This window comes from Zonotrichia albicollis, chromosome 1, assembly GCF_047830755.1.
Source record: "Zonotrichia albicollis isolate bZonAlb1 chromosome 1, bZonAlb1.hap1, whole genome shotgun sequence".
Classification (NCBI taxonomy): domain Eukaryota; kingdom Metazoa; phylum Chordata; class Aves; order Passeriformes; family Passerellidae; genus Zonotrichia; species Zonotrichia albicollis.
The window spans coordinates 120794747-120814924 of record NC_133819.1 but is presented as its reverse complement, the minus strand read 5'-3'; the positions used below and the strand labels follow the sequence as shown (position 1 = coordinate 120814924).

General features: G+C 36.8%; 1 protein-coding gene across 1 annotated transcript in view; it reads right to left on the bottom strand.

Moving 5' to 3' along the window:
* Positions 1-20178, bottom strand: part of PREX2 (phosphatidylinositol-3,4,5-trisphosphate dependent Rac exchange factor 2) — a 171377-nt gene that overhangs the window by 47168 nt on the left and 104031 nt on the right. The window contains exons 28-35 of the mRNA XM_005479357.4: positions 18381-18475; positions 16330-16412; positions 15907-15997; positions 14603-14731; positions 9620-9661; positions 6757-6974; positions 4022-4124; positions 2353-2496 (exon numbers count right to left, since the gene is read on the bottom strand). Coding sequence (XP_005479414.1) covers positions 2353-2496; positions 4022-4124; positions 6757-6974; positions 9620-9661; positions 14603-14731; positions 15907-15997; positions 16330-16412; positions 18381-18475 — 905 coding nt within the window. The remainder of the gene's footprint in view (positions 1-2352; positions 2497-4021; positions 4125-6756; positions 6975-9619; positions 9662-14602; positions 14732-15906; positions 15998-16329; positions 16413-18380; positions 18476-20178) is intronic.

Sequence of the window (20178 nt, the reverse complement as noted above, 5' to 3'; positions counted from 1 at the left end):
GGTAAGACAAGTTTGCAGCTGATGCCAAACTGGGACAAGCAGTGGATTGCACCCAAGTGCAGGGCCACATAAAGAGCCAGGCTCTTCACAATGGTACAAGCCGACAATCCACACAAATTGAAACAAGAGACATTTCAACTCAATAGAAAGAAAAAACTTTTCACCACTAGGGCAGTCAAGTAGAGCAACAGGCTGCCCAGGAGGTTTTACAGTTTGTGTCCCCGAGTGCTTGCAAGACACCCAAGCCACCTGGTTTCATGCTGCAGCTGTTGCTCTTACGAGTGGGAGGTTGGAACAGAGGTTTCCTGAGGTCCCTCCCCATCTGAATTATTCTAACACTCTATGAAGAACTAAAAAAAAATCTAAAGCTATATATAATTACAACACTATGTAACAATTTTAAATAAACAGAATTTTTATTTTAAATAGTGTCTTTAAATTTATTGTTGGGATGTTAAGTCTAATGAAGGAAATAGAGAAATCTAAATGCCAATAGCAATATCTCAACCACCCCAGTCCTGCAAGCCAGGATCCTTTTGAATGTGTACACATTTGGGTATATGGTTGAACAAAACTGTTTTTTACAAATGGAGAGACAGATAATACAGCCTGGGTAAACAACAAAAATATGATTGTGCAAATCACGTTAAATGTTGACTTGTAATTTTAGGCATGGAGCTATGACACTCCGAATATAAACAGTCTGATGTGCACTGACCTGTGCCTCTGACAAAGTATCCCAAAACCATGATTTTCTAAATGTTCCATTTGAAAATAACATCAACCATTGTATTTTAGGCAGGAAACAACTTACCTATGTTTAGATATTTTCTAAATTCACTTCACAAAGAAACTTAAATAAGATTTCTACATTAGTAGCTAATAAATTTCAGTTACAGATGGGAATCTACTGAGTTAGTTTGATGGCAGGTCAGCCAAACCTCATAGGAAAAAAGTGAAAAGTAGAATCCCAATCCACTCATTAATGAGGTAAAAAACCTGCAAAATAATGATTTTTACACTAGAACTTAAAGACTTATCCAGGACTTCTTATACTTGGAGTCCGTTGGACTATTTTAGAGGATGCACATTGAAAATTAAAGACATTTGATATGATAAACAAAGAAGAAACTTTCCATTCTACTGAAAAATATTAAGCAGTTGTAAACACTTGAATGGATCCTTATCCTTTATCTGACTACAGATATGCTTATCCTAAGAATCAAAATTTTTTTGACTATTGGAAACAGAAGTGGAAAAAATTTTGCTTAATAAATCCCATAGCACACCAAATCCCCTCCCCAATCTAAAAAAATCAGCATTTCCAGGAATTCAGCTGAACCAAGGTATTTTCTGTTCTCTCTCAAGTGCTTTTTTTGTCTGCTCTGCTGAAACTTGCCTCCTGCTCAGTGTTCTCATTTCTCCCTATGACTGAAATCAATCTATTCAAAAGAAAACCACTGAAGTCTTCATTCGCTTGTTTAAAAATCTAACTCCAGAGATCTTACTTTTAAAAAATTGTGTGTTCTAACTTTATTATAAGTTCATCTATTTATTCATGTTTCTGTGCACTATTTTCTTTTACATCCCCCTTGTCTATCAGAGACCAAGCTCCCCGCTAAAACTTCATTTGTATGCCTGACTTCTGCCTGTGCCACAGAGACCCTGGAAGCCTTTCACGAGGTGTGGAGTATTTTCATCTCCCTGTGAAATCAAAGGCGGCTCAGGGCAATCAGCAGCTCACATTCACCATCTCAGTGGAGCAAACTTCACACTCCTCATGGCTGTAATGACACTGCAGCTAATGCAGGCTGCCTGCAATTTATGAACAGTCTGAGCATCAGCGCCACCATTCCTCACGTTGTAATGTTTGCAGAGCAATAGCTACACAAGCCTGAAAATGCTATTTAACTCTTCAAAACATTTTCAGGAGACAGAATTCTCAGGGGGATAACAAATATGAAGTAATGGGAAAAGAATACGATAGCATTTAAAAAGCAAAACACTTTTAAGGGCAAGTTTCATGGTCTGACTATTGTCCATTAATGGCTAAAAAGAACAAAACAATGTTGATAAATGAAGATTCACTCTTTGTGGCTGGAATCATGTAACTGGCATAAACTTAAAAAATAGAGGCATGGTTATAAATTTCTATTACAGACATCTGAATTTCTTCAATTTACATTTTAATTCCAAGTCCTCAAAAAATGCCCACATTAAACAACATCTAAATATAAGCACTGTACCCTTATGACTTTGGAGTATTCAAATCAGAGTAAATAAGTGAGAGTTTAAAGAGCGTTAGCTATTATGTGAAAAAAGCAAGGCAGGGTGAATTTAACCTGAAGTTACCTTGTGAAAAAAGCACTGGGTGGATTTTGAATCCTCCTCCATTCTTCAGCCTTTGTGGAAGCTGTTCAAAGTGGTAACCATCAAGGTAGAAGTAAACCTTCAGTGTTTGCCGGCTTCCTTCTGCTTGGTATGTGATTGGTACATCTAAAAATACAGTCAGTGTTACAATTCCATTGTAAGCAATGACACATTCTTTTCCAGAAACTGCTGCACAGAAAATCCATGCAGTTAGATTAAAAAATCACTGCAGACACAACGTTCAGTATTTTTCATTATACATTGTTTCCACAGATGAGTCTCCAAGTTGAAAACAGTAACAACAAACATAGTGACTTGTATTAATATTATTATTACATAGGTTTTTTTACTGTGAGCATAAATCACATTGTACCGAAATGGTGAAGATTACAAAGGAATATTTTCACTACTTATGATAATAAGAAAATACTTTCCTCTCATAGACTTTGCAGAATCATAAGCAGAAAAAAATAAAATTCTGCCAGTTCTTGGGCTACTGTAAACATAGAGAGATTATGGTGGCAGCATTTAAACCAAAAGAAAATACAGAATTCATTACAATCCTTGAACACATGGTGTTCCTGTTTATTAGCACAGACACCTCAGTTGAATGACCCTGCAATATGAACAAGACATAGGTACAGCATTAACTCCACATTAGGAGGCCCTCCTGGAACTGCATTTCCACGTTGTTACTGGATTTAGCAGGGCTTCTTTCGAAAACACTCTGAGCAGGGGCCGTACTTGAATCAAACCAAAATAACTGTGGTCTTACACAGGCTAAATCCTACCTGACTATCAGCCCTGAGCTACTGAATTCTCCCAAGCAGAGGCAGCTTTGTGGAGAAGCTTTCTGTCTTCTGGTTTTGGTTATTGCAGAAGTTCTCTCCAGTGTGGTCTTAATCCAGCAAAGGAATTGTTTCAGAAGGGCTTGATGTGAAGCAGGCATGCTTTCCTCCCTTCCCAGGGGACTTATGAGACAGGAAAAGAATGAGGCCTTTTTGCCCACCAAACAAAGTTCACTGCAGGACAATATCTACTGGCTGAACATATATTAATAAACGAATGGATGAAAATGAGCAAAGCATACAAACAGCAGATTGCAAAGACAGTCCTTTCCTGCTGAGTCGGGAAAGTTTTGTGAGGAAGGGTTCAGGATCCTGATCATCTGCAGCAGCAGGTCTCAGAGAAAGCTTCTTGCCCAATTTAAAATGGTCCTAATAGTGCCTGTCCTATCCTCTCAAGGAACTCTTCAAAGAGTCATTTATTTTTCACACAACAAAATGAAATGTGGTTTATGCTTCTTCATCTCATATCAGCTGCGTTTCCCTACCAAGACCTTCAATCTATTTTTACACACTTCTTCAACAACAGCTGGGTCTTCCAGGGACTTTCCTGATGCAGTCACATACTCCCAATGTTCATACTCCCAAAATTCAGCTAAGCAAACAATTTTGCCCCCAGGGTTACTGACATTGCCAGATAATGATTCTGCAGTGTCACCCCTGACAGCACATTTAGGAGTACCAGGAGAGCTATACATATACTTATTCTCCATAATTCCAAGTTGTATAAGATTCCCTGTGGGAGGTGATGTTCTAGGAATAAAAAATGTTACAAAACCAGAAAAACCCAGATATTAATTACTCACTTGCAACTAGTGGTTCTGGCTCTGATTGTCTGAAGTAGAACGTAACTTTTTCCAAGTCAAACAATGCAACCAATGTATCTTCTAGCATAGCTTGTTCATCAGCCTAAAAAAGGCAAAATAAAAATTGCAAAGGTCATCTCAGCCAGATGTTTTCCCTACCAGAAATAATATAAGACAGCAGAACATAAAATTAACTAGTGTTGCACAACATTCACTGCTGCAGCATATAACCTATTTAACTCCTAGATGAGGTAAACACTTTTGTTTCTGTTGGCATTTTCCCTTTTATTACTAGTTCAGGATTATTAAAATTAATTTTATCACACCATTTTACCACACCAATTAACAGGTAATTTATAGCTACCATTATTTCTTATGTCTTTTAATTGAGTCATTCTGTCATTATTCTGTAAGACACCAGATTCTGAATACCATAGACCTTGTCTTGCCACCAGGTCTATCTTGTAAAGCAACAGAAGAGATGTGTGAAAACTATAGTTTTTTAGCAATTTTCTTCTAAAATTTCCATAACTTTAGGATTTCACTTACAAACAACATATAAGAGTTTATTGTGTCCACTCTAAACACCAATAATTGAACCAGAAGCTCAGAGAATTTACAGCTCAGGATGACTTGCACTTCACCAGCAAAACTCTAGGCACAAATCAAGTACACAGATGTGCCAATATTCTGATTTGCACCTATAGTTCACTCTGTGTACCCCTGAGCTAAAGAGATAGTAAAGAGATCCTGCATTTCTCAACACACTTAACTGAACCTTTAAAAAGGAAAATAGTAATCTACAATTATGTTTATCTTGATTTAACTATGCAGACCAGTTATAGCTTAAATCAATAATCCCTTAAAGTAATTCTATTCCTTATACAGCCCTCCCCTGGCTCTTTAGATTAGCAAGAGCCAAAAGGAAATCAGAATTGCCCGTTTTTTCCCCCTCTAAGAACTGAAACAGTAGGATGACCAAGAATAATAAAAAGCTGTCCATAAATTGACAATAAATTACAGTTCACAGAATGATAGAACAGAAGAAAAAACCCCCATTATTTTCCCTGTTATATATAGTGAAAACGCTTTCCCCCTGGTATTTATGAAAAAGCAAATCTGCTAGAAATATCTGTCTTCTGGTTCAATTTATGAAATCTATGGACAGAGTGATTTTGTCAGCAGAATAGTCTGAATACCACAGAGCAGCGTGGGAAACTCTTGCACAACTGCTCATTCTTTGCTGAGCTCTGGCCATAATGAGTGTAATTTCCTTCAAATACCCTTGTTTAAAATAACACAGATCATATGTAAGCCAAATAGTGCTGAGAAGGTATTGAAAAAGCTGCCTTTAAATACAATTCCCTTGGTTAAAAACTGTTAGGCAGAAAAGACTGAACTTTATTTTCAATTGGACAGTACATATTGCAGATATCTGATTATGTGAAAACAGTTGAGTAGCAGACATTTTCACTACAAAGGAAATCACTGCAATCTGCAGTGAAAAAAAATCATTATTCAGAGCTGTAAAGACAACAATTGCTTTGTGGTAACATAACAACAAAGCACAAGGAAAACTTTAGACAGACACCAATGGAATTTACTCTTGAGCTCTAAGTATTGCAACACCTGTTGCTACTACACGTTGTCAAAAAGCATCTAGGACTCAAGACATGACTCCAAGCTTCCCAGACAGTGCCTTCTTCACATGCTCCTCATGTGGATAAAGAGTTCCCTGTTTCTCTGAGGCCCTGGATATACCTGTTTGTAAGCTGCACACACCCGTGCAAACCCATGTGCCACAGCTGCCTGTGAGGTAGTTGGTCACACTGGCTCACCAACAATAGCATAGACTGAAACTTTATGACAGTGATTTAGAAATACCTTTATTTGTATTTTTTTTCCTGCTTCTAAGGTTTCTTATGTCAGCAATTTGCTGCTAAGACAGACAAGGACATCTCTGATATTAAGAACATCATCTGTTATTTACATGGAGTTTTATTTTTAAGGAGCAACTCCAGAGGTAGACAAGACTGTCATGGAAAAGGCTATGTAGACTGTTTCACAGTTCCTCTAGTTAGCAGGAACCAGTCTAGTGTGAGAAGCATCTTAAATAGCTAAAGAAGCACTTTGGATAACAGAGGATTAAGGGACTACAAAGCCATGTCCCATTTTTAATAGTTTCTTAAGCTATGTCTCTTTGCCAAGCCTTGTGAAGAAACAGTCTATTTCCAATTACTCTGACAGGCTACAAGGATTTTCCATATGACAGAAGCAAAACAGACGAGCACGTTGACTCCTTCAACTACTATACACCTATAGTTTTTTAGGGAAAAGGGTGATAAAATTACCTAAAGCAGGTATTTTATTTATCTTGTATTGTTGCTAATTGCAAAATGAAGTTCTGCTAATCACCTAATACTACATTCAATCCCAGGGAACAGCTACAACAGCAGTGGGGAGTCAAGGGTAAACTTGCTATCTGCTAACTCAAAGCAAACAGAATACTCTTTGTGGAAAACTTATTTCCCATATCATAGCCAAGCTGTAATTATCTGTATCAGATCCCAAATCTGTAAGTATTGGAATTGTAACATTACCAAATAGCAGCTAAGTACCAAGATTAGCAAAAAGGACACAGAAAATCAGATTTACATCTGAGACTATTTAACCATGTCCCTGGTTCAGGGAATGAAAAGAGGCTCTGACCAAGCATGAGACATGAAGAGTCTTACCAGGTTTGGAGAGAGCAGTGACTGGAAATGAAGGAGAAGACCAGCACTGGCAATCTGTTCCAACCACCTTCTGCTGGCCTCCAGGGTCTCCATCTCATACTCCTTGTTGTTGTCAAACATGTGATTTAAGGCCACCATCAGCTGCTCTGAAAAGGCACAGACTGTTGCCACCAGGCTCTGGCAGAAGACCATGTCTCGCCTCAGCTGTATCTCACTATCTGCAAGGTGTAGAAGCCAAAAGCAAAATTAAACAGGAGATAAGTTAACATTAAAGAAGCTAGGCTGGAATTCCTTATCTAAAAAACATGAAATTTTTATGTCACACAATTTACAAGTTTACAGCCTCATGTTATCTCTAGTTAATAGTACTCTGTGACCCAATTTGCCATTTTCCTCATTAAAATATTATAAAACTAAAATTGCATATGAGTGCATTTAAAATCTGGAATTTAAAGTATTTCTTTATAAGCAATGTACGTTTCTCTCCTAGATTTTGATGTACATGCCATAAATTCTATGTACTTTTAATGTCACAGGACAACGGAGGCAAGTCAGATCTGTTTGCTGCAATGTGGGAGCAAGCTGGGCCCACAAACATTTACTTTCCACCAGAAAGCAACAACATTGAGAAGCTCTTAACATGACTGCATCATCTGGCCTATTCCACAGCTACCAGCTGGGGAGGGCAGATGAAGGCTGTCTGCTGGAAAGCACAGCATTGTTACCAGAACATAATCTATCCAAATAAAATTTATATGAATGTGAATGTATAAAAGAAGTACAGAGCAGCATCACATATCCAGGAAACAGCAGAGATTTATGGTGCCAAGAAAGTCCAGAAAAGGTCTCTAGGTAGATAGCTATGGAACATTAGCAGGAGATTTAAATTAGGGAATAGCTAACCCACCAATTTATTCTGAAGGGCATAGGTATTAGATTAGTTAAAGGTCAAAAGAATTAGAAAGGGAAACATATTCCCAATAAAGAACAAAACTGTGATGATAAATATTCAGTGCTTCTTTCTCGTCCTCTTTTCTGAAGGTCTTCAAGTAATTTTATCATTATAAGCTGTTAGGCAAACATCAATCACAATGGTACAGGTAGACTTAATCTTTCTCAGAGCAAGAAAATCAGATCAGGTGATACAGAGGTCTTTCTGAAGCCTAAAATATTTGTCTTTGCTACTAGATCGCTCTGCCTCTAAGATGCTTAGGTCCTTTTCCAACTTTTCTATGGAGCTGGCAAGAATTCTGATGACTGGATAAGTCAGCAGAAATTATTTGGTAGTGACAAAGTTACTACCAAATTTAAAAAATGTGCTTTTTGGACTCCAAATATTTCTCAAAGTAAACTCATTCTGTCTGTTTTCCTCTGAGATCGTCTTCAGTTTTTTTCTCAGCTACTGATAACAGTGAACACTCTCTTGCTATCGTTTCTATTCTACCTGACAGTTTCTCCGAACCTTGGAAGTATTTTCCATAAATGGCCAAATCACTACTGTTTATGCACTATGACTCAATGGATTTTGTTGTTGTTGGGGTTTTTTGTTGTTGAGTTTTTTTGTTTTGGTTTGGTTTTTTTTATGGTTGGGTGGGTTTTTTGGGGTTTTTTGATTGTTCAAATCAACCTGTCTCTCTCAAGTTGTGCAAATCCAGAACAGAGATTTTCATCTTTAAAAACTACACAAATCTCCAGCTTCAAAAATCCCACTGGCTTCTCCACAGTCAAAAAACTTCCCAATGTTCCAACAGTGCTCAGGATTTGAGCCCAACACACATTGTTTCCTCACTTTGCTGAGTTTTATCCCTTTCTTTCTAACAGCAGCTGGCTTCCTCTTTATTTCCTGCTCCTGAAGCAGCCCTCCTGTGTCTCAAACACATTTCTGAAGCTCATTTAATACTACTTGAACATCAGATACTGAATACAAGAGCACTTTGGGGTCCTTTTACAAAAATATTTTTTATACAAAATAAACCAGAGAGTTTACCAAGTTATAAAACAACACAAATAGGGAAAACTACTCTTAAAAAATCAAGTCTAGGACATTTTCTCAACTCGCTTCCTATTTTACTAAAAGCTTTTCTAATACTTTGAAGAAATCTGACAACAAAGAAAGATTATAATCCCCTTTATAAAATTGCTTTTGTGTGTCATAATAATAATTAAATCACACATTCATGTAGTGCTGTAAGATGGCCAAAATAATGAGCTTTTCCACTTAAATTGGACTGCCTACTCAAACATTTAGGCACCTACAAACTGTAGGGAAACTTGTGCCATAGATATTATTTTTTAAACACCAATTCAGTGACACTAATTTTGCAGACACACATCCCTATTTTGTGTATTTTAAGCCGTATGCTGTATGGCATGATAGTAGAATTAATACAGAGAATAATCAGAGCCCTTCCAGAAAGAAGGAATTTAAATATTCTCAAAAAATAGATAAAAGGAAAGGCACAGGTTAAAATAGCAATATAAATCTGGAAACAGATGGGAATGAAAAGAAAAACAGCAAATAAGGAAACGCCCGAAGAAGAAAGACAGCTGAGACACTGTGCTAAAGCTGAGTGTTTAGTTCTTGCTTTATCTGCCAAGATCTAGAGTAAGTGACCAGATAAGGTATTTTGCATTGAAAGAAAAAAAAAAGAAAAAAAGAATGCGCAGCATTTGTTAAAAATATCTGAAGCTGCATTCTTCAGAAATCCTTACTCTAAGCAGTGGGCTGAAGTTGCTGGTTATCAGGTTTTATCATATCTGGGATTTTCCCCCTTAATGTAAACAGAGTATTTCTGTTCAAAAGCAAAAATTATCTCAAAACCATCCACATTCACTTCCCTCCCTCCCAAACAAGCAAAATTACCTGTATATTCCAGAAGTGCCAAGAGTATTCGTGCCTTCACCTCTTAAAGAAAAATAAGAAAATATTGTCAGGTAATGGTTAAAAGTGTTTTCATCCACATAATATTGCATTTGCAGTTTCTCATTTCATACCAGCTTAACTCCAGCTTCTTTCTAGGCAATGCTGATTCATACCTACAAAACAGTAATGAGTCTCAACTTCACTTGATTGTACATATGGCTTGATAAAAACTGATAACAATCAAAAGCACTGAGAAAGACACACAAAAAGACAGCTGCTCTCTCAGAGCACATGTGGAGCAGCTGGCCAGACCAAGTCCATATATGATGAATTCCAGCCCCAAAACTTTGAAAAACAAGACTTTTTTTCACTGATTCTCACATTATCCTAATTCTCTCTTCTCCTTCTCTTGTACTCTTTTGTTCATACCCAAAAAATCTCAAATTATCCCTATTTTAATGTATACCAAAGCCTTCAGGAAAAATACAACAGCATTTTCACTTCACTTCCAGCCTTCAGGATTTTATTTTTGCTTCAAAAATGTCTTTTCACTTAACAATCTATGAAGTAAAAAAGTACAAATTTAAAAAACCATTCATATACGCAGGCAAAAATGTGGGTTTATCTCTCTTTATACTTCCCCCTCCCACCTTTTATGTTTTCCTTGGAGGGGCCTGCTTTTCAAAGGCTGCAGGCAGGCTGAAGGAAGTTCACTTTATGTACCAGACACAAATTTAAATATGTTAACCAGTGCTGCAAGATACAGGAAGGTTAAAATGTGCCATAACCTTATAGAGTGCCAAACTTGCAGCACATCAGTTGTCCTACAGGCACTACCTGGAGGAGCACAACACTACTTCACATGCTTTCACATCTTTCCAAACCTTCTTTCCCACACCCAAGTTTCTCCGCAGTCCTATTCAAAGCCCTGCTCAGTGCACAAGCAGGGCTGAAATTTGCTATATGTACAAAAATATAATTTGATAATGTATTTCCCCCTACACTGTTACTGCCACAGTTTCTCAAATACCAACTCCCAAACATTAAAAATTACTAGTTATTCTTGAAAATTCCTGGTTCTATGTCATTGCCTTCTGTCTTTTGAAAAAGAAAACACAACTGCTTACAGAGATTTATAACCTGGCATCTTGGAGTCCAACCATACCTTAGTAACAGAAAAGAGAGTGTGGGGAAATACAGCTTTTATCTGAATAACTTAGATACATCCAGGCTATTACTTGCAGCTTGTTCTACACAAGATTTTTTGGATCTCTGAATGCAAAAGAATTTGAGGTATCTATAAATAATGATTTCCTGCTTATGGGGAAATCACAGGACACTGCAACTCTCTTTTATCACTGCTATAAGTCTTCTGTGCTTCAAAATATTCCCACAGGCAAAAGAGTATTTTTAGATGATTTGTCTGCTTACCTGGGGTTAAAAGTGAACCTTGGATGTCAATAATTTGCTTTTCAACAAATACCAAATGCTATGAAAGCTCTCGCTCCTTCTTGCTACATGGTGTACGGAAAGGAATACCTCCCTAGCAGTTTCTCTTACATTCTGATTTGTAATGCAAGATACCTTCAGTTTCTTTTATTTTTAAATATTATTTTGTACTTTATTAAAAAATAAAACCCATGTTATCCTGCTATTCTGATCTTTGCCAGGGAAGGCTAGATTTTAGTTTTATTTTGTTTTTCACACCTGAAAATGTTTCAAAAAGACAGATATTGCACTGCATGGTTTATTATTTAAATTGAAATACACTTTCTATACCTTCAATAACCGAAAGACTCCGTCATACCTCACTCCTAATTTAAAATAGATGAGAACTTTCTCAATTGCATCATATTTCCTGTTTAAACTTAAAATTACAGTGCTAGAAAAACAACTGCACTTCGTCATGTAGTTACAAGACTAGCTGGCTAGAAATCTGACTTGCTCCAGAACATCTCTTCCTTTGATCAAAAATCTTTCCGATTTTTTCTGCAGGAAAAAGCAACTACAGATAATATTCTCTTCTCTTTATTTTGCTTACACCCTTCTGTAGTTGAGTCCCTTTCTTTCCATCCATCTTGTTCATTTTCCTTGTTCCTACTCCAGTCTTTTCCTCCTGTGCTTTCTCATTGTTGTGTTACATGTCTCACACAGATCCGCAATCAAGTACTTCTATTATTCTTCCTCTGTTTGGTGGCTGCCCAATCCCTGCCCTGACTGCTTCCCTCCCCACCAAAACCAAGTACTTCACCATCAAAGATCTGCCAGTGCCAACAGCTTATCTTTAGCTTGAATGGTTTAACAATTTATTAGGCCCAGTCAATCCAAGAAAAAACTTAATTCTTTTCTTCAGTTACTTAGCTCCAGATAAATCCTCCTAGAACCTGCATAATACTCCAGAGACTTCAATGCTAGCAACTAGATTAGCTCTCTAGGCTGGACTTTTACTGTACCCATTCAAGTTTTTTCTTTCTGTAATGATATGATAAGTCAAATGAAATGAGACAAAGCAAGGTCCAGCTAAATTTTAATTTTACTGTCAAGGAGGGCTTGGTTGGTTTGTTTCTGTTTTGTTCTCTTTTTTTTTTTTTCAATCTGCACAAACTTTCATGGATTTTTTAGTAGTTCTCTGAATTCAAACACTAATAAACAGAAAACTGACAGACCAGAGCAAACATCCTCAAGGCATTCTGAGTTTTCCCATTTCATCATATTTATTAAACAAAGTAAATAAAAGGAATTTAGTATCTACAACTTAAAACATTTAATCTTTGTGAGGCTCCCATGTCTCCTGCTTTAATGCACTAATCAATCTAATCTAATACATTCTGCAATGCAACAGAACAGTGAATAAAAAACTAAAATATCCTGTGATACTTTTATAAAAAGAAAAATGTGTCAGTTTTCAATAAGGAGATGAATTTATTGGATTCATCCTTACTTTAGCACTGAGCAATAATGGTTAAGTATGTTTATAACAACTGAAAGTTTTAATTACATTTTTTTGCCCACAGTGAGTGAAGTTATATCTGTGGTGTCCTTTGACTACTTCCTCTTAGAAGAGAAAAATGTATCTGTTTTCCTTAATTACTGAAATATTGTCTTTCACTCAAAAACAAACAGGAAGATTCTTCTAAAATCCCAAGACATTGTTCAACTTGTTCTCATAAGACCAGCTAAACAGTCATATCAGGTGGCACCTTTTTTTCCTAAATCAAGTGAATAAGAGAGGAAATGGGGAGATGACTCTTTGTGCCATATCTTAGGTTTCCAGCCATAAATAGCTCAGGGCAGTACTGGTGGCTCTCCTAGGTATCCAGAACAGCCATGAACACAGTGTATGATGGCAACACAGGAAGGAAGAAATCAAGAAATGAAGATACAAAGGGAAAATGGAGCTGTTAAAAACATTGGGAACCCTTCTTCTTGTTCACCAGATTTCAGTTAAATCCAGCTGCTGGTTGTTTCTCAGTACTGAGCTGAGTACAGTAAAAATAATTTTTATAGTAGAAAGGGACGGTAAATAATTTGGATTTGATGAATTCTCCCACAAGATTTTGAATAATCTCAGCTCAATATTTAGGGTATATGACCACTGCTCAAATGGTTTAGGTCTATTAATTCTATTCATGGGCAAACAAGTTTTGTGAAAATGATCTGGTAAGCTTAGCTTCTGAAAGGGGCCAAGGAAGGATTGTTCACAACACATTTCCCTTCCTCCTCAACTTTGAAAGAAACCCTGATTAATACTTGAAAATACTTCAGTTTAAGCTGAAGAAGGACATGTAGAAAAAAAAAGGGATTCAAAACTATTTAAACCAATTATTAATTTTTCACTCAGCGGCAACCACCATTAAACTAAAAGGAGTATTCCTGGTATTGGAGAGTCAACCCACTGTGATTGACTTCAAGAAGGAGATATTTATGCGGTTATTTTTATAATTTTCTAAACCAGGGTCTGAAAATATGATGTATCTCAAATCAGAAATGCCAAGTCAGAGAGGGAAGAGTTTGTTTTTTTTGGCTGGTTGGTTTTTGAAAGTTTATAATAACAAAACTTATCACAAAGTTCTATCCCGTTGGTCTGATATTTAACAGTTTCTTTAAGGGACACTGTAGCAACTAGCCCACAAAGAGAAGAAGCTAAACACACACACGCAAATAATTTGAAGCAAGTCCTAAATTTTTTTTCCTACACAGAATCCCAGCATAGACATTTTTATAAAAAATCATGTTAACTCTTTATTTCTGTTTCTTTATCAAGCAGCACAGGAAATAAAGCAGGAATTAAAGGCAAGGTACTCTGGAGGAAAAAGGCAGTTACTTTCTTATGAAGACATCAGAGAAAACCTAAATCTCAGGTCACACTGTCACTTGGTGGTGAAGAGAAGCAGAATACTTGGTAACTTCTACACAGTGGTGGAAGGGAGGCAGAGGAGGAGTCCATCCATCAGCTGGGATGGATTGAATGAAAATCATGGGTTTACAGCAGAAGGAGAGATAATGACTCCAGAAAAGCACAGAGAAGACCAAGGTACAGGACAAAAGCTGCAGAGATTTTATTTCTCCAGTTAAGACAGTGGGGAAAAAAAAAAGTTTAATTTCAACAAAAGCCTCATTCTGGTGTATTCTGGTGGTATGACGTTCTGTGATAAATCAGGCAAGCCCACTGCACTGAAAAACCTAGCAACTGAAAAACCTAGCACATCCAACATACAGTTCCTCAGTTTCCATTTGTCAGAAGAGTATTTTCTCTTCAGAAGACTATTTTCTCTTCAGTATCTAAAGAAAACAGACTAAGTACAAGACAGCTGAGATAAACTCCACTAACCTTGCTATTGAGAGTACAACCTGTCTATAATTACACTGTGTTCCACAAATCTTGCCTAGAAGCAGCAGGAAGCAGTTGCACCTCTCCTCTCCCCTTCCCTTCCCCTCTGTATCATAAATGAAGTGATTATTTAGGATCAGGTTGTTACTAACCTTCAACAAATTTCCTGATATTCTGGGCCAGGCCCCGGACGCTGCTGGGGAGGTTCCAAGGATCTTGCTTGATGTGGAGTCGCAGCCTCTTTGGACAGCTGAGCTTTGGTTCCATTTCTTGCTGAAACTCTAAGCAGGGACAAAAATAGTATTTTTATGCTTAAGCCTCCTGAGAAAGTCACAGTAAGACTTTTATTTTTTTTTTCTAAATGTTTTCACTGCTCAAGGAGTTGGCGAGTTATTTAACTCTAGTTAAAGCTACGGTGACAGATCTAACAGTCATCTGAGCTCCCTGCTCAAGTCCAAGGAGAGAGTGAGCATCCCCAAACATGATTCTTTCTGAAGCAGGTACATAACACAAAAGGTGCATGGTAAGTGGGACCCTGGAGCTTTCAGAGGCAAAATTGTTTTAATCAGAAAATTAAATTGGGACCAAAATTACTTACTAAAAAACCAAAAAAAAACCCAAAAAAACCCAAACAAACCAACAAAAAACTCATCCAAAAAAAGAAAGAAAAAAAAAAAAAGAAAGTTATATGTTCTCTCATGCAAATTCATTTAGCAGGTAGTAATCCAGGCCTTGTAAAACCTCATAATTGGGGTAAAAACCCTCTGGCCACCTAAAACCAGTATTCTTTGCTAAAAGACATGTGTGGAATCAATACACTTTACTACTGACATTAGCAAAACATTCAGGTTCCTATTGAACTTTCTTTTTTTTACTCAGTCTACTGAAAGAAGTCCTTTCTCTTTTTTCATCACTTATGACCACCACCAGATGCTTATTCACACCTTTAGACTTAAGCAACCACACAAGTGGTAGTAGAGTGCCTGAATTTACATACAGGATATTTCTTTTTAAGCAATCAGTAATATTTACATAAGTATATATTTGGCATAAATTTTGCTGTGACTATAAATCACAAACTATTTATAAATCAACTTCAAACATAATACAACTACAAAAATTATAAAAATATGGTATTAGTAATAAAATAGATCAGGAATGGCTTCAGTAGTTGTGACAAAAATATGTTAAAAACACCTGCAATATAACAACACTGCTTCTTGCTGCAAAATCCTCAGCAATACAACAGTCAGTTCAGAGTCTAAAATTCAGCTGAATTTGAAATTTTTTCCTAAGAATTAATATCTATTTAAAATAAACTTCAATAATCAATTATTGCAGAATATACCAAGATTAAGCAAAATCAGTCTGTTAACACCAGCTCAAGGAGTGGACAGCCATTGCCATGGACCCTTCAAGCTGCCTTTTCATTCTCATAGCTGGAATTAAATGTTACCTTGGAGGCCTCGACCTGGTGTGAAGTACTTTGTCTGCTCAAAGGCTCTCATCACAGCTGGTCCTTTCAAAAGATTGACGATTGAATCGACCTGTTGGGATCAAGGTTCTGTGAGAAAGATGTATTTTACAGCAACAATTAGAAATTCTTTCTGTAAGAAATGTGGACTCCTGACCAGCAACTTTGGATTTTTTCTTACCTAATGGCTCTAGTTAAAGTAACAAACTGGAGAATGTTAGACTAAATTTAAGGGCCTGTTTAATTTGCAGTTTTGGACTATTTACAGAAAACTGAGGGAAAATGAGTAAATACTACAATCTCAGTAAACAGTGGCAAGCAAAATTAAAAAGAAGAAGTATTTTCTAAAGACATTTTAGCTCAAGCACAGACATCAATGTCAAAGCCAAGAAAATAATCTCATACTTGACCAAAGAGATGCTCCAAGCAGCTATGGAGCTTGTCCTGTTTATCATGGGAGATTCGAACACTTATGGGAAGCTCATCCCCTGAAAAATATTTTAAAATGAAAAACTGTTTAGAAGCTTCAGCATGTTTCCCAAAACCTTTGCAGCTTAGATAATCTGCTTTGCACACAGACTGATGCTAACACTGTCAGGACTATAGTAACTCCTCTCCCTACATATTTTGCATTTATTAGTTACCCAATAATACAGAAATAGCTCTTAAAGAAAGGACCATATCCAAAACCCAACTGGTCATGGTTCTGGAAATCCTGCTCTAGATGAGCCTGCTTGAGGAGGAGACTAGACCAGATCGTCCTAAAAGGTCCCTTGAAACCTCAACAGCTCTGTGACCAGAACATGCGATTCTTCTCTTCTAGAACGTACTTCTCTTCTGGAGAACATACTAGAACTAGAACTCCAGACTAAAGGGCCAAGTAGTGTGAACCTAACACAGCAGACCACAAAGTCACTGAAATGCATTCAGTGTGAAGTTTTTATAAGGACTCTACAGGTAATTCACTGTCCTAATGCTCTTGCTAACTGAATGGTTCTGAGATTTTAGTAATTCAGCAAAAATACAGCACCCAAATTATTCGACATGAAGCTTTTAGCAGCACAAAGCACATCATTTCCTGAGAAAGTGCAAAGGAGAAGGACTCTTTTAGGTCCTTTTAGAGCCCTGTCACTTGCTCTTTCAGACAACAGGCAACACACCTTGAACACTTTCAAAAACGTTGAAAAATTGTTTTAAAAATGGTTTTCCTTCCTGATATTGGTTACAGACAAGAAGTAGCCACTTGGTAATTTATTATTCAAATTTATTCAAGGTTAATCTAGACTCATTTTTCTTATGTCAGTGAAACAATTTAATGGCACTTCTTTGTCCTTGATTTTTTTTAGCTCCTCTAGTCCTTACAACCATTATACTCCTTCACAGGATTTAAATTGCAAGAGAGCACAGTGCCCAAAACCCCTGGTCTGGAGTTGACCAGGTTAGCTTTGGAACCAGCTGAAAATTAAGCCAGCAGAGAGTGTGAGTTTCCCTGAGCAGCAGTATTTGTCATCTAAAACACTGCATCTGTGCTTGGCTAGCAAAGACATGTTCTTTTAGGCATCAGCTTGATGCTACACAAGACTACATCAGCTCATTCTTATCTTAAGCTGAAGATATGGACCCTGGGTCTCTCCTCTTTTATTAACAACTTATTATGTCCTTCATCCTTTACTCTGTACTAGCTTTGCGGTGTAAGTATGTATCATTTCTGGAAATGAAATTCTGTCTTATTCACATTACTCTGCATAATTCACAAGGTATCTCAGATACCTTGCATAATGTCTTAATACTTTCCTGTTCAACTGAAAATATCTCTCCTGGTACAATGAACAATAAAAGATATGGCCAGGCCTCACTGGGGGGTCATATTCATAATATACTCAGTTTTTTTCTTTTCCTACATCATTCCCAAATGATAAACTCCCAGCTTAGAGCAAATATTTTTTTTTTTGTATTAGTCCCTGAGTATATGACCTCCTTCTCCATGCAGTTAAATTCCATCCCATTCCTATCAGCAGCTGCAATTACTTAAATGCAATTTGTCAAGGCATAAACAAGAACGTGCTCCTATGTGGTCTCACATTCCTTCCTATAAACACACACAGAGCCATATCCTGCTGCTTAGGTGCTGACACTGGCCAGGAGAGCATCCCACACTCACCTAAAATGCTCCTCACTCTGTGCAACACAGTGCACTCTCAAGACATGAAAGACATGAGAAACAGGACTCCAGGAGCTCTAATACAGCCTATTCACAGACATAATGGAATGTTGGCTCTCTTTTACAGAAGGATTCCTAAGTGCAGCACTAGCTAGGCAGAAGCAAAATTATGACCTTCTATTGCTAAGGAGGATGTGATTTTTAAAATGAAAACAATAAAACTGCCTGGCGAATGAAAATAATAAAATATAATAAAAGGAAAAGGCAGATTCATAGATGAATTTTCTAAACATACCTGAATCCATTTCATCACTGTGAAAATAAGAACTGCACTGACTGCTACAAATGCTGGTGAAAGAGGCAATGGAGTTCCTATTGCTGTTGCAGTCACTAGAAAATAAAACACAAAACAAAAAAATAAATAAAGCTATGTCCTTTAACACAGGCTTTGTAAAAAAAAGTTATGGAAATTCTTTCCCTTTCCCATCCTAAATTTAATGATGAGACAGTCTCTGTAATTCTTTGTACACAGTGAAGGTCCCTGTGCTTAGATGTTCATTTAATCTGCAGTCCTGCTAAGACTCAGGAGACCGGATTCCCAAAATAGATGCTTCAATTATCTCCCTTCCCCTTACCTCTGAACAAGTATTTGCAGAATAGTAATACAGACTTTGAATGCAAAACAACCAACTTTTCTTGCGTGAGTGGTAGTTTTTGAATCTGTAGCCTCAAATGTTTTAGTTACTTCACATTTTCTCCTGGTGCACGGCTAATACAAACAGAGTCCTTACAACTTGCATAACAAGAGTCTCACTGTGGGTTTACAAGAGATTTGATCCATTTGAGTAGCAATGAAACTGAAATTACAAACTATTTTCCTTGTCAGCCAAAACAGTTCATGATGCCATCTCTTCCAGCTGTTCCTTTTTTAGAGATGTATAGACATTCACATCTGTGGCTTCAGTCAAAACTTCTGTGCATACGAAATCTCACCCACATTGGTCTAATAGGGAGATTTTGGGATTTAAATTTGATTTTGGGATTTAAATTTGATTTTGGGATTTAATTTTTTTTCTGCTCTTTTCTCTCAAAAACAATTTGTTCTGTACAGAAAATATATGGAGATATACCTACTCCTGCAGCAAAACCAGAGTGAAATACAGACTTTTGTACTAAAAATCCTATGAAGATATATCTGAATTCAAAGTCTTCATACTTTGTTGTTTAGCCATATGAAAATCATTTCATTTCAATGCAGGAGATGCCTAAGTAATTATCCAGCAGAGGGAGTCTTAAAAACCCAAGTGAATGTAAGATAATGTAAAAGTGTACCTAAGGGAGGTTTACACATAATGATATGGGTCTTGTTTTATTATTTGGGTGTACCCACTTACCAAAATTAACATATCCATTCTTAAAATAACACTGCAGTTATACATGTGCTCCCTATTTGTTTTCTTTATTTGTGTAGATACAGAAGTGACTTTTCACTAATTTGGGGAGAGTGACTTAATTTCCTGGCTAATGTACATGTTTTGGACCTGTAGTCAACGAGGTAAGTGAAGGAGTTAAACTTTTAAATTAAGCAATATGATGTAATTACAATCATAACCATTAAGTAGATGAAAAGACATCAGTAACAACATGTTCCTAATAGTGGGTGAACAGTCCCAAGGAGTATTAAAAATTTCTGGCTGGATATTAAGAAATGTTTTCTAACTAACTCTATTCACTTATTAAAGTCTCCAAAGGGGAGATGAAGGTTAATTAAAACTGGGTTGTGCAAAGCATGAGAAAATAAAACACAGGAAAATGAGAAACAGATTAGATGCATTTGCTGTATCATTCTGCATGATTTTTGTGTTGTATTCTAAGGTTTAGAAGGAGACTCTACACAAAATGAGAGCATTATAATGGCTGAAATTAGCCAAACAGTTCCAATAATAACCACTGTGGCATTATGAGAGCTGGAGATTTTTAAGTATTGACTAATACAATTATTTAAGCAAAGAAAAAAACATTCTAATCTCACTCCAAGACTTGTCTTTAATGCACAAATTTTATGATTGTTCTGTATATGGAACCCTTGGTTT